This window comes from Chiloscyllium punctatum, chromosome 39 (genome assembly GCF_047496795.1).
Source record: "Chiloscyllium punctatum isolate Juve2018m chromosome 39, sChiPun1.3, whole genome shotgun sequence".
In the NCBI taxonomy this organism is placed as follows: Eukaryota; Metazoa; Chordata; class Chondrichthyes; order Orectolobiformes; family Hemiscylliidae; genus Chiloscyllium; species Chiloscyllium punctatum.
In genome coordinates, this window is record NC_092777.1 from 58,055,517 (window position 1) to 58,070,605 (window position 15,089).

At 43.4% G+C, this 15,089-nt stretch overlaps 1 protein-coding gene across 1 annotated transcript in view; it reads right to left on the reverse strand.

Annotated features, from left to right (window-relative positions):
• Positions 1-13,641, reverse strand: part of mcrip1 (MAPK regulated corepressor interacting protein 1) — a 29,898-nt gene extending 16,257 nt beyond the window's left edge. The window contains exons 1-3 of the mRNA XM_072558807.1: positions 13,572-13,641; positions 5,248-5,372; positions 1,220-1,318 (exon numbers count right to left, since the gene is read on the reverse strand). Of these exons, the coding sequence (XP_072414908.1) occupies positions 1,220-1,318; positions 5,248-5,372; positions 13,572-13,579 (232 nt within the window). The 5' untranslated portion in view covers positions 13,580-13,641. The remainder of the gene's footprint in view (positions 1-1,219; positions 1,319-5,247; positions 5,373-13,571) is intronic.
• Positions 13,642-15,089: the final 1,448 nt, after the last annotated feature.

The following is a 15,089-nucleotide window of genomic DNA, read 5'->3' on the forward strand; positions in this document are numbered from 1 at the left end:
TCTTCAGAGAATTCATTTGCAGGGCTGTGTGAAGTCAAAGATGATGAATTCCAGCCCCAAATGTCATCCATCCCTCACGTTCCAAGGTGGTTGGTCAACAATATCTTTGCCTGGCAAAACAAATCCAACTCAATTCAAATGTCATTGCCAGGTGTGTTACCTTGGATCGACTTCCACTCCCTGTAGCTAATACACAGGGATCACTGAATACTGAAAATAGAGATTATAGTTTATGATCTGAGAGTTTTATGTGGAACCAAAGTTTCTCTCGAATAAACTTCAGTCAGGTGTATTTAAACAAGTATCTCTTATTAGAAGAAATAGCACAGCTTGAAGCCAATAGCATTCTTTCACTGCACTGTGCTGCAGCGTCTCAGGTGGCTTTGCATTGGATGTGTCACAGAACTAGGCCATTGTGCTGGTGTTTGTGGTCCATTTGAACCTCATCCCATCTTTCACTATCAGAACCCGGTACTCCCCTCAATCCATGTACCCTATTCACATCAATCACTTGCTGTGGAAGTGAGTTCCACATCCTCACCATGTTTTGGATCGAGGGGTTCCTTTGGAATTCCAATTAGATTGCCTGGTGACTATCTGATATTATTGACATCTAGTTATGCTCTTCCCAGCGAGAGGAAACATTCTCTTCATATCCAGTACCAGAACTTTGGATAATCGTGAAGGGCCAAAATTGATTACCTTGTTTTCCAAAAGGATCTGAGATAAGGAGTAGGAATTCTGAATCCAGGTATCAACATTACAGACCATTTACTACAGAGGCCATTCTGCCCAATTAATCCATAACAGTGTTTATGTCCCACAAGAGCCTTCTCTCACTTGGTTTCATCTAATTGTGGAAGATTATCTTTTTATTTCTTGATACTTTATGTGTTTTTCTAGCTTTCCCTCAAAACACATTTATACGATTCAACTTATCTGCCCCCTATGGTTCTGGGTAAAGACATTTCTCCACAATGTCTTATAGTTATGATCCCTAGTTTGGAATTACTTTTCATAACAATTTTAGCTGCACTGTAATACAAAACATTACTGAAAGATCTTCTTTAAAACTTATTACACTAGATAGGGGAGGTATCAAACATTTTCTGAAAACTGTTTTAATTCAAAAATACCTTTTACAAAAAAAACTTCCAAATTACATGGTCAAATTTACCCTCAGACCTCCCACACCCCTCTCAACCATTTCATTACTCACTGTTCAGATTTGGATTTGGATTCTTCTCTACGTACTGGACAGGGCCTCGCTCATTTCCTGTCAGCTGGCTCCTCAGTTCCTGTTCCACACACTGCCAAGCTGCAAACCACAATCAGACATCAGGCTGGGGTAAGATAGAAAAGAGCTGTAGGTAAAAAAAACTGTGTTCACCCTCCCTCCCTTCAGCCCCGATTGTCCCCGCGTTAAAAAGATGAATAACAGCATTCAGGTTAAATTCACAGCAACATAGTAATTTCCAAAGTAACTTTAAACGCAGCAGAAAATCTTGAACTTTTGCCTTTCTGCACTCACTACTTAACCATACAAAACTCTGTCGATTTAAATCATTACTAACTACAAGAACAGTGATTTGTTTTTGTTTCTAAATGGAGACCTAACCACAGAACAGCACTTACAACTGTTTTTGTCTCAAATCTGAATGAAAATGATTTGTGGCCTTACTTCATCCAACGGTTAAAAACTAAAGATGTCACTGAAAGATTGCCCTAGCTAAAAAGGGAGTCAAGATGCAAATTATGAAATCACAAATGTAGGGCTTTCATTTTAATGGGGCAGTCCAGTTAGGTTCCTGCAACATCTCAATACTGAGCCTACAATTTCAAACAGGGAAGCTGTTCTGCTGGTAAAGTTTAACTTTCTGCACTGGGTAATCACTGAAACCATACTATCTGAACAAAGAAGCCACTACTGCTAGCTGCTACCCAAAGTGAAACAATCTCACTGTTGGGAAGCAGTGTGGCCAGGGCTAGGGCCCAGCTCCATGCTTCAAATCCATTAATAACTAAGCTTTATCCAATAGCACATACAAACAAAATAGAGAAATCGAGCCGTACATCTGTCAAGCTATAATGCACTAGCTGTACTTGCACAAGATGCTCCAAAGCCAACAAAGATGCTTTATCGAGAAAACATCAAAGCTTACAAGTGATCAAAGCCCTCAGGACTTTAGACAAGTACAGGCAATGTAAGTTCATAGGTTCCCTGTAAGATTATAAAGCTGTGACAGTGCATTACAAACTCAGAAGGTATTCAAAGTTCAAGCAGACCCCTTGGAACACAATAGCTGATGAATAGTAGATAATGTAAATAAGTGTCACAAAGCATATTTGGTTTGAATTCTCCAGATAAAAACAGTTCTGTATATGAAACTCTTTTCTCAGCATTCATACATCAATACATAACTTGATATGTTACATGATTTCATATGCAAGTTGCCAAATCTTTTACATTAAGCTTGGAACATAAGATGACATTAGCAGGCTAAAGCATAGGTGCCAGCTGTTAGTTCTTATTGTTAATTGTTGAAGAAACCACAGCATGGTTTAAAATAAGGATTCTACTAATGCAGGATCTCAGCAATAAATTAATAGCAGTTCTCTCGCCAGTAAGAACACACGAATATGTTTTACTCAAATGTCTTTAATTTCCAATCCAAATATCCAAGAACAAAAGAACACCACATCCCATTGGGAAAATGGTGTGCATATTGACATTGGAGGAGTTTAGGCTCCAGCCAATTTGTCAGCAGGGGACTACTGTCATTACCAGATGGCTGAGAACAAATTCTAAAACATATCGGACAAAATATACACTTTAACAAAAATCATCTCTAGTGTTGAACTATTCACTTCCACTTATAATACTGAAGTGAACAAGACTATCTACTTGATCTAGGGAGTTGTGTCCTAAACTCTTTAGTTTAGGAGATAATGAGGAAAACTCCCTTCTAGTCCTTTTAACTAGACTATACAACAGCTGAGAGAAAAGGGGAGTGCAGACAACTATTATGCCCTTAATAACTGGATCCAATATTCATTTACTCTTGTGGGATAACCCTACACACACCCTGCTCTCCTTTTTATCTCCAGTGTGTAGGTACTGTTCAAAGCTGCTTTTTGGAAATAATGAGTTTATGACTTTGCTGCACCCCCACAAAAAGATCTTTCCAATCTGCAGTTTAGCACCACCTCATGCCAAGACAGGAATACTATTCCTCTCACAAGCTGAAGCCCAAATTTTGTTTATAAATACAATACTTAAATATTCACATGAGTTGAGAATCCAAGTGCTAGTTACTATGGTAAAGTTAAACTTAGATTTTGTTGCTCATTAACTTAGAAGGAATTACAAAAGACATGATTCAGGGAAAGAACTGAATTATACCATGCATCCAACATCAAGACTGCAACAACGTGACAACAAGCGTGAAGAATCACTGGCACCCTCTTAATAATGTTGAGTTTTGAAGTATCTTATGATATTTGACAATTTGAGATGAATGTACAGGGCACTTTCCTTTTAAAGATATGGTAACAACCCCGTGGTGCAGAAGATAGGCCTTTAACATAATAAAATGCCCCAAGGCAAAACCTGTCACTGAATCTATTAGGGCAGTTGACCAACAGCTACAGAAAATAAGGACATTTTTCAGAGCATCTTAAAAAGGCAAAGGGTGGTACAGAAACAGAGGGCTTTAGGGAAATAATTTCAGAATTTAGGGACTTTGCAACTGAAGGCACTGCCACCAATGGTGGAGTAGTTAAAATTGGGGGTTTTCAAGAGATCAGTATTAGTCAGTCAGAAGTCACATGACACCAGGCTACAGTCCAACAGGTTTATTTGAAATCACAGGCTTTCAAAGCGCTGCTCCTTCGCCGACTTCACCTGATTGAGGAGCAATGGTCCGAAAGCTTGTGATTTTAAATAAACCTGTTGGACCATAACCTGGTGCAGTGTAACTTCTGATATTGTCCACCCCAGTCCAACACCAGCACCTCCACAGGAGAATTAGAGAGCTCATAGATTTAGGACTGAAGCTGCAGGATGTGACAGGATGGGCAGTGTCACAAAGGGAACTGTAATCAAGGATGAATATTTTAAAATGGAGGCGTTGCTTAAACGGAAACCAATGTGGGCAGCAAGCACAGGGTGGCAGGTTAACAGGACTTGGTGAAAGTGAAGAAACAGGCAGCAGAGCTTTGGATGACCTCAGCATGACGGCAGATGCTGGAGATAAGAGTCGAGAGTGTGCTGCTGGAAAAGCACAGCAGGTCAGGCAACATCCGAGAAGCTGGAAAATTGACGTTCCGGGTTGATGAAGGGCTTTTCCAGCACCGCACGCTTGACAGCATTGGAACAGTCAAGTCGAGAGGTAACTAAGAAATGCATGAGGGTTTCAACAGGAGAACTGAAGGAGGAGCAAGTCTAAGGCAGATAGACAGTGTTACGGAGGTGAAAGTAAGCAATCTTAGTTGTGATGCAAATATATGGTTATGTATTCACTTCAGGGTCAAATATGTCACTAGAGTTGCAAAAAACCTGGTTCAGCCTGAGGCGGTTGCCAAGGAAAATTAAACAATGGAGTTGGGATCAGAGTTTATAGTGAAGACTGAAGGCTTTGATCTTCCCATTATTTAATTAGAGGGAACGTCTGCTCATCCAATACAATGGAAGAGTTGATAGGGATATTGGTGTGGTAGAGCTAGGCTGTGCTTTTGTATTATGTTGTCAAGGGGCAGCATATAGGTCAAATAGGAAGGGAGAGACAAGGAAAACAAAATCACAACTTCATGTTGAGATAGCGATCCTCTCATTCGTAAATGAACATTCAATGCCAGGGTCTGAGACTCAGTTGGTAGCATACAAGCCTCTGAATCAGGAGGTTGAGAGCTCCAGACCCAGCCCAGGATATAACTGCAAATCTCAAAGCTAACACTCCAGTGTCAGTACTGAGGAACTGGGGGAGGTGCAATCTTTCAAATAAAGCATTAAATTGAGACCATTCTTAACTCTCACCGGTAAGGATGGCAGATCTCACTGCATTATTTTAAGAAAATGCATCCTTCAATCAACGTCACACAGATGATATTATTTTTGTTGTTTGTGGGAATGTGTGCGCATATTGGCTGCTGTTTCCTACATTACAACATCAACTACACTTCAAAAGTACTTTATTGGTTGTAAAGCACTTTGGGATGTCTTTTTGCTTCACATCAATCTCAATGTACCTTCATGTATAAATCTGACATTTTCTTCATGTGCTGGAGTATAAATCTCCGGTGGGGCAGTGTTAGTCGGAGAGCGAGGTCCATTGTTTCGCTTCCCATTATAAACAATCCTTGGTGCAGGTGAGCTGGAAGAGAGGGGATAAGATTACATTCAGGTAATAATTAAAAAGTTAAATTCTCGAGATCTTTGATGTAAATAAATCCCAGGTTGATTGGGTGGAACTGCACCCTCTAGTATTACTGCGTGTATGACATAACTTGCCCCAAGTCCCATCCATCTATTAACAGTCTCTACTGACCAACGTCAACTCCTGGTCAAGATACAAATTGATTTTAAAAATTTGCAAATACTTCTACGGCCTTGCCCTATCTCCATTTTAACCTCCAGACAAAGTGCTCCCAGAAATTTTGCCTCATCTAAGTTGGGCCTTTTCAGCATCCCCCATTTTAACTGCTCCACCATTAGTGGCCACGTCATCAGTTGCTGAGGCCCCAGGCTCTGGGACATCTACCCACACCTCCCTGCTTTGATATATCACACCGGTCCTTTAACACACTCCTTAAAACCTACTTCTTTGGCCAAACTTGCGACCACCTGACCAAACATTGTCCGACGTGGCTCAGAGTTGATTCGGTTTGGGAAGCCTCCTGTGAATCGCTCTGGGGTGTTTTATTTTGTGAAAGGTGCAATGTAAATATAAATTGCTGTTGCAAAAGAAAATGAATCAAAACCCATCTGTTTTAAATTACAGAGCTGTTTATTTTTTAAGATCAGGAATTTGTTCAGTTTCCTGCACTGCATACTGGAATTTGGCAGAAATACAAGGCCCTTAGTAAAGATGCTGTGTTCTGTACGTTGAGAAACGCCTGGACTAAGAGCACAAGAAAGGAAACAGAAAATCTGTGACAGGTTGAAACAATTGAAACCTTCCTTTATACAAAATGGCCATTTTCAGAACAAAGTCACATTTCTTTCCAAAATGGCACAGCTGCTCTGCACACACAGGAGTAACACGGTACTGCATGGAGGGAGTGCTGTCTGATTATATGCAGCAAGACTCTGGTCCACAAGGAGGAAAAACAGCAGCCAGCATGAAAATGTGTTCTCTGCTAGACTGGTCAAACTCACTGGTCATCACTAAGTTTATTTTAAAAAAAACAGTATTGCAATTAGCTCCACTATCCAAAGACTCCACATCTAAAACAATTCAAACATTTGAGGTCAAAATCTTAGTTTGCAATTCTAAAATGGAGCCTTATTTGCATAATCTTTAAACATTTCGGCATTCCAAATCAAATGAGATGGGGGATGGAGATGTAATTTGTAATTAATTAACCTTCAACACTCTGAATGGTTCTTCATGTTTCAGTGGTGTATTCTTTCCTCCAGATTTGTTCACTTTAAGTTAATGCAGATAGTGAATAGGCAGCAAAGGCCTATTGCCAAATAAAAAGTGCTCTTTCCTAGCCAGAAATTCACAGCAGATATGATCATTAAATGCTTGAAGCGTTCGCCTTTCAACTTCACAATGAAAACAGGCAGCCCCGTAACTTGTTCCCCATCACCATAGCAACAACAACCAGAGTGCAGAAAGCAGGATTCCATGGAAAGAGATTGCTGTGAGAGAATCAACGTTCAACTACCATTTTCACCGCTCACCAACTGATCTTACAGCATTGACCCGAAAATGTGCTGGTTATATACCGGATGCATGACGTGGAAAGAAACCTAATCAGCCAAACCAACACAACACTTGCCGACAACAAAAACCACAACGAGGTGAAGGGCATAGTTGCAGAATTGCATTAATCTACTTACAATCTTGCTTAGATTCACGAACTCCGAGACTGAGTGATGGTAATGTATGTAGGTATTAGCTCAATTAAAAGAAAAGCACAACTTGCTAGCTTGGCACTTCTTTTGGCCTTCAAACTGAAAGAGCAAGTCTTTAATTCAAATAACTATGGATCAAAATTTGATTTCCTAATATAGAGTCATGGAGACATGTAGAATGGAAACAGACTCTTTGGTCTAACTCGTCCATGCTGACTAGATATCCCAACCCAAACTAGTCCCCATTTGCCAGCACTTGGCCCACATCCCCCAGAACTCTTCCTGTTCATATACCCATCCAGATGCCGTTTAAATGCTGTAATTGTACCAGCAAATTTGGAGATCAGCTTGCTGAGGATATGGACATGCCCTTATTTATCTACCTTTGCTATCTCAATTAGGAAACAGTTAATTAATCAGGAAGGATCACTTGTTAAGCCCCAAAACATGATTTATTTTATTTTCTACTAATCTGATCCACATACTTGCAGCTGAGCAATAAGGCACTGGATTTGCTGAACAACGCACAACCTAGGCCAGGCACTCTTTAAACTTACATTTGCCCACATAGTCAGTCAGTCCTCTACACAAATGTAGAACGTTTTGCACAGGGCATTTAGTGCCTGTGTTACAGGACAAGTAATTGTGCATCACTTTAGCCAATTACACTGAAGGACAATTAATAAGCAGCAGAACAACAAACCAAGAAGTGTAAACTAGAATTCAATAAATCGAATACGCTGCACAAGTTGTCGAATAAACTGGGGAAACGATGAATGCTTAAAGTAGACAGAAGCAAAATATAGAAATAATAAATGAAAACTTTAAAAAATATTTTGTCTTTTCGAATCTCCTACAGTAATTAAAAGCTGAGGAAATGAGAATCCAGCATCTCAAAACTTAATTTTCAGAGCCAGACAGGTTGGTTAACAGTAATAAAGACTTCACGAGCAGTGCATTCTAGGTGAGACCTCACTGAATGAAAAGCAATTCTCACCTCCCTTATTGTTCTTTTGGCAGTCACCTTAAACCTGGGTTCACTTGTTGTAGACCCTCCAACCAGTGTAAATTGTTTCCTCTTAGCTGGTCTAACAAAACCCATTGCAAGGGTGAACACCTTACTATAACTCCCAACTTTTTTGGTCTCTCCTGATGTCTCTCATCCTTGATGACATTTTGAGTAAATTCCTGGACAGTGGCAATTTTGTAGCAAATAAGGTTTAAACAAAGCATGATAATTGCTCATTGATAATATCCTCTGCAATGCCCTGACATCCTCATTAGCGTGTGGTGTTCAAAATTGAAAACAGTTATCAAGCTGAGGCCTATGGAAAGTTGGTAGTGGTAGCTGCAATGCCATTGAACTAGTAATCGAAAAGACCAGGCTATTGGCTGTGGGCACACAAGTTCAAATACCATCACAGCAGATGGTGGAATCTAGATGCAACTAATAAATCTGGGATGTAAGGTAGTTGATGACAATGAAACTACCAATTGTTGAAACAACCCATCTTGTTCACTAATCTCCACTGGTGAAAGAAACCTGCCTCCCCTCCTCCATCTGCCCTAAATGTACCTGAATGCTCCACGCTGAGTCACCATAGTCTTACCAGACCATAGGGGGGTGCTCTCTTATTAGAGAGAGAAGCGACTGATGGTGATTTAACCTGAGGGTCACCAGACCTCAGGTGAGAGAAGAGGTTGAGACGGAGAGTCCTTAATGGTAACCTCAAACCGGTGATGGGAATTGAACCCACAACTGTCGGCACCACACTGCTCTGCAAAACAACAATCCAGTCAACCAAGCTAAACAGACTCCTGAATGCCACATGGTTTACACAAAATGCTCTCTGAAATAGACCTAGCATGTCAGAGTTGAAGGGTAACTGGAATAGGCAACACGTGCTGGTCTTGCTACTGGTGCCCACATTCCATGATCGGGCCAACGCAGTTTACTGCAACTTTTTTTTTTAAAAAAGCCAACAATGCAAAGTCAAGGAATGCATTACTGGGAAACGGCAAATCAAATTCAGAAATAAACGAGAATGGAACAAGATCGGGAGAATAATCATTAAACAGCGCCTTCGCATTCCTCCCAGAAAAAAAACTTCACCTAAAGAATGTGGGTAATTGCTACAAGAAGGAATGGTTGATGTGAACAGTAGAGATGCACTTAGGGAAAGCCAGGCAAGTATTCAAGGACAAGAGAACAAAAGATTTTGATGCTATATGTAGGTAAGAAAAGTTGGGTTTAAGGTTCAAATGGAGCATAAACACTTGCTTGGACTAGCTAGGCCGAATGATCAGTTTCTGAGTCCTATAACGTAGATAATCCAGAGGGAAAATGAACATAATATAGCCTAAAATGGAAAGGGTCATTATAAAACATTTCAAAACGAAAAGATTGCAAAAGATTTACCAGTGGCACTGGGAAGGTGGAGAAGGACAAAGAAATTCATCAAATAAAAGCGAAGTACTACAACAGATGCTGGAGATCTGAAATTTTAAAAAATATGCAGAGGCTACAGACACTCAGGTCTGCAGCATCTTGGGAGAGGGGAATAGAGTTGTTGAAATTTCAAGTCCTTCATTTTTCAGAATGCTCTGAAGAATAATCCTATTAGACTTTAAACGTTAACATTGTTTCTCTCTCCACAGACCCTGTCGGACCTGCTGAGTTTCTCCAGCACTTGCTGCTTGTACACAAGTAGATCTGTTAACCACTGGAAGTGCACAAGGAAGAGTGCAGAATAAAGTGCAAGCCTGAACTGATTAAACCAACTATATCACATGATCGTCAGTTTTCGATCTTTTATTAAACACTAACATATGTTTTTGTAGTTCTTTTTCCGTAGAACTGGAGCTATAATCACATTACTTAACACATGCTGGAAGGGAAAAGTTAAATCAATACTTTTTGTGTAACTTAACACACCACCCTAAAGTGCACCCCACTGCACTAGTGCAACACAACTCAAAAATGGTTTCAATACAAATACATTTTGAATTAAACTTCTTGGTTACTGTCTCAGATCAAGTGGACAAATTATGTACATTTCACACACATTATGCTTCACTGGAATCCTAGTGACAAATAATCCAGATCAATTTTCTTTTGCACAAATGTTTGCCATGAAGTGCTGCTGACACAATGCAAACTGCTTCCTCACTGGGTGGGAGACCACTAGAGGAGAAACCATAACAGAGCAGAGCTCAGCAGTCTCCAACAGTATTAGTGATCAGAAAAGGTTCAGGAACTAATGCATGATGCACCAAGGACATATTCCTTTGTACTCTGATTTATAAGAGCAACTCCCCTCTCCCCAAACCAATCCACCATTAGTTAAGGGTGTCCTAACACCATATACCCACTTCTGCCCTGTATTCATCAAAACCAATAAGAAATACAAATGCCATCAAATGACCATCCACAATATGAGTGTCCCCGTGATATTCTTTGTCATTGCAATTGCTAAAGTCTCCACCTTTACAAGAAATTTAACTCAACGTGCCACATAAATATGGTGGCTACAAGAGTAGGTGAGAAGCTGGGAGTTCTGCAGCACATCCCTCACCTCCCAAACTCTCCAAGCCAACATCCACAAGTCCAATGAAATGCTGCCCCCTTGCTCGGATGAGCACAGCTTCAACCACACTTGAGAAGCTCGATGCCAAACAGGATACAGCAGCCCGATTGATTCGCACCACATGGAACCACCTTCATGACACACATTCCTAACACTACTGACGCACAGTGACAGCAGTGTGTACCATCCCTCCAATGCACTGCAGCAACTCACCAAGACTCCTTCGGCACTGTCCAAACACACACACACACAAAATCTCTAACATTTAGAAAAAACAATGCTCACTGATACATTGAAACACTGCTACCTGAAAGCTTAAGTCAGTGCCAAAAGCAGTGAAACATTCAGCCCAGCATGTGACTAATTCTAGATTATCCAGAATAATTCCAATTCCCTTCTTTTTCTCCATATGCTTCAAACTTTACCTTTGCGTGCATGACGCCTCTTAAGTGCTCTCAATGTCTTCAGCTGCCACATGTGGTCGAGCAACCTGTAATCACCATACTTATGAGATCAGCTAGTCCTCCCATTAAATTGAAGACAGATGGTAAAAATCACCATTGGATCAGGTACTCAAATCTTGGCAGCCAACTACAGCCATAGAAACAAGTCACCGGGCAATTTCAGATGGTGCGTACTTCAACTAGTCTTAAGAAACAATTAATGTAAAAGAATAGTTATGAGTTTGCAGTGACATACTTGAATAGGATGGTTAAAACCAAAAGCATTTTGAGCAAACACACACTTGTATTCAAGACTTACAAACACCATAAATGCAAAAAGTAGAAAGCAGACATTATTTGGAAAGCTCACCTTCAAAATAGTATTTTAAATTAAAATTGTAACAGGGAGGTTAAACCACAAGCAAACCTCGGACCAACTCAGATTCAAAAGCATCCTACTCATCAACCATCACAGCACAAGACTTGCATTTACGTCACCTTGTGTCAGGCACTTTGCAAAGTGGAAAGAATGTTTCAAGAAAACGACACAGTGGATACTAGCACAAGGAAGACAGTTACTGAGCTTCCTCTAACTCAAACAAAAACTATTGGAACAGGGGAAAAGGAGGGCATGTATACAGCATGTGGAGAACATGCAGCAAAGGTTATGAAGGATGTAACGGAGTGACAGACGGGTCTAGAGCTGCCAGTTTCCAGTCAAGTGATATTCTCACCAAACCTTGGAGGGTGATGCTCCTGGGCCAACTCAGGGTTGACGTTGCTCCCTTACCCATCGCAGACCCATGCACCCTGCCAACCCCTCAGCCCTGATCCCCTCAGTCAATATCCTGCATGGGCCCTTCACTCTCCCAACTTGCCACCCCACCCCACCCCCAAGGTCTCCTACCTCAGTTAGTCCCCATCTCTGACCCCACCCCCCCCCCAAAGGTCTCCCACTGCACAGGTACTCATCCCATTCTCCCGTTTCCAAAATCGTCAGAGCGAGAGTCTGAATGGACACTCTCTCAACCTCCCGCGCCCCCACCTCATTCTTTTCCCCAGTCTCAGTCAACCCCCTCAAAACACCACCAGTCACTTCCCTCTTCTTTGACTCCACATCCCATCTGTCCCCTATTATTTCTATTCCTCCCTACTCACCCACTTCTCCCAATTCCCCATTTCCCTGCCCCACTGTCTTCCAGTCTTTGCCCCTGACCTATTCTCCCAGTATCCCCATCCCTTTCCTCTCAGTTATCTCAGCCCCCATGGTGTCCCCTCATACTCTCATCAACCACCACGCTGGTCTATCCCACACCACAGTCATCCCCTCCCCAGTGGGGTCCTTACGTTGGCTTAATTCCCCTCAGGAATGTGTCCATAACCTGGTTTATCACTCACCAGGAGAGGGCCCTTATACAGGTTTATCTCCCACCTTGGAGGGTAAACTCTGTCCGCATTTATTCCCTGAGTGGTTGTGGGATGGGGGGGGAACTCTATCCCCATTTATCCCCGAGTGGTGGTGGGAACTCTATCCCCATTTATCCCGAGTATTGGTGGGGGGGGGGAGAAACTCTATCCCCAGAGTGGTGGTGGGATGGGGGGAGCTCTATCCCCATTATCACCCTGAGTGTTTGTTGGGGGGGGGGAACTCTATCCTCATTTATCCCCGAGTGGTGGTGGGAACTCTATCCCCATTTATCCTGAGTATTGGTGGGGGGGGGGGGGGAGAAACTCTATCCCCAGAGTGGTGGTGGGATGGGGGGAGCTCTATCCCCATTATCACCCTGAGTGTTTGTTGGGGGGGGGGGGAACTCTATCCTCATTTATCCCCAGAGTGGTGGTGGGATGGGGGGAACTCTATCCCCATTATCACCCTGAGTGTTTGGGGGGGGGGGGAACTCTATCCCCATTTATCCCCCGAGTGATGGGGGGGACTCTATCCCCAGAGTGGTGGTGGGATGGGGGGGGGGAAACTCTATCCCCATTATACCCGAGTGTTGGGTGGGGGAACTCTATGCTCATTTATCCCCCTAGTGTGTGGTGGGGGGGGGGGGGGGGACTCTATCCTCATTGATCCCCTGAGTGTTGGGGGGCAAAACTCTATCCCCATTATCCCACTGAGTGTTGGGGGGGGGGGACCTCTATCCTCATTTATTCCCCCCCCCCCCCCAAGAGTGTGGTGTGATGTAGTGGGGGGAGGGGGGGGGGTGTCTCTAATCTCGGTTGATCCCCCAGTGTGGGGAGAGATCTGTATCCCGTGGGGGTGGGGGAGGGGGAGGGGGAGGGGTTTACCCAGCCCCTGCCCCGAGCTGTGATGATGTGGTGGCCCCTATCCCGGTTTACCCCCTCCCCCCACCGTGGGTGATTTATTTACCCTGTCCGTTACCCCCCCCCCCCCGCGGTCTGTGATCGGGGGGGGGGCTCTCCCTCTCGGTATATACTCCCCCCTCCCCCTCTCACCTGCTCATGTCTCTCGCTCTCTCCCGGTTTCAGCCTGGCGCCGATCAGCCCCGCCCCCCCCGCCGACGTCACCACAGGGAAGCCCCGCCCCCCGATACAACTTCCGGTTTAACCGTCACCGGCCGGAAGGAGGGGGTTGGGGGTTGGTGTGAGGGAGAGAAGAAGGGTAAAGGAAAGCAAAGGAAGAAGAAGAAGAAGAAGATAGATAAACAAAAGAAAAAAGGAGGGGAGGGTGAGAAGAGATGGAAAGGGAGTGTGTGGGAATAGCATGGTTTGGACTGGGGTGAATAAGGTTAAAAATCACACAGCACCAGGTTATAGTCCAACAGGTTTAATTGGAGAGTAGGTGGGTGGATCAAGAATGGGGTGGGGGTGAGAGACAGAGAGAGGGAGGGAGAGAGTGAGAGAGGGAGGGAAAGAAAAACATGTGGGTGGGCAGTGCATAGAGAGACACTGTTGTTGGGGAGAGGGAGCTCAGTGGGGGGTGAAAGAAATGGTGGGAAGGGAGAGTAAGAGAATTGAGGGGGCAAATGGGACAGAGAAAGGGGACGGGCATGGTGAGGGGGAGAGTGATGGGTGGGGAAAGCGGCAGGGGAGCAGAGAGATCGATGGGGATGGGAAGACGCAGAGGTAGAGAGCGATGGTGAGGGGACAGAGAACGATGGGGGTGGGAAGACGCAGTGGTAGAGAGAACGATGTTGAGGGGAGAGACAGGGAGAGGGGTTTTGAGAGAGAAGGGACAGGAAAGATGCTTCAGGAGTGAAAAAGAGGGTGAGGTAAAGAGGAGGGGGTAATGCTGTGGGAAGAGAATTAGCCCCCTATCAAAAGACTGGAAATCAGGCAGAGCTAATGTTACACAGACATCAGGTCTGTCTAATTTATTTGAGTTCTTTAAAGAAGTAACTGGTGCTATGGATAAAGGAGAAGCCAGTAAATATAATGTACTTACATTTCCAGAGGTTTAGATTAGATTAGATTACTTACAGTGTGGAAACAGGCCCTTCGGCCCAACAAGTCCACACCACCCCGCCGAAGCGTAACCCACCCATACCCCTACATCTACATCTACCCCTTTCCTAACACTATGGGCAATTTAGCATGGCCAATTCACCTGACCTGCACATCTTTTGGACTGTGGGAGGAAACCGGAGCACCCGGAGGAAACCCACACAGACACGGGGCGAACATGCAAACTCCACACAGTCAGTCGCCTGAGGCGGGAATTGAACCTGGGTCTCTGGCGCTGTGAGGCAGCAGTGCTAACCACTGTGCCACCGTGCCGCCCAATGTTTCATAAGGTGCCACACCAAAGGTTAGTGTGGAAAATAAAAGCTTAATATGTAGGGGATTAAAGTATTGGCATAGACAGAACAGGAAATTAACAGGATGTAGAGATTAGGAATAAATGGGTGTTTTTCTAGACTAAAACCTGGTATGACTGGATTGCATTCTGAGGAAAGGTTAGATAAGCCAAGCCTGTATCATCTGGAGTTTAGACCAAGTCAGAAGTGACTTAAT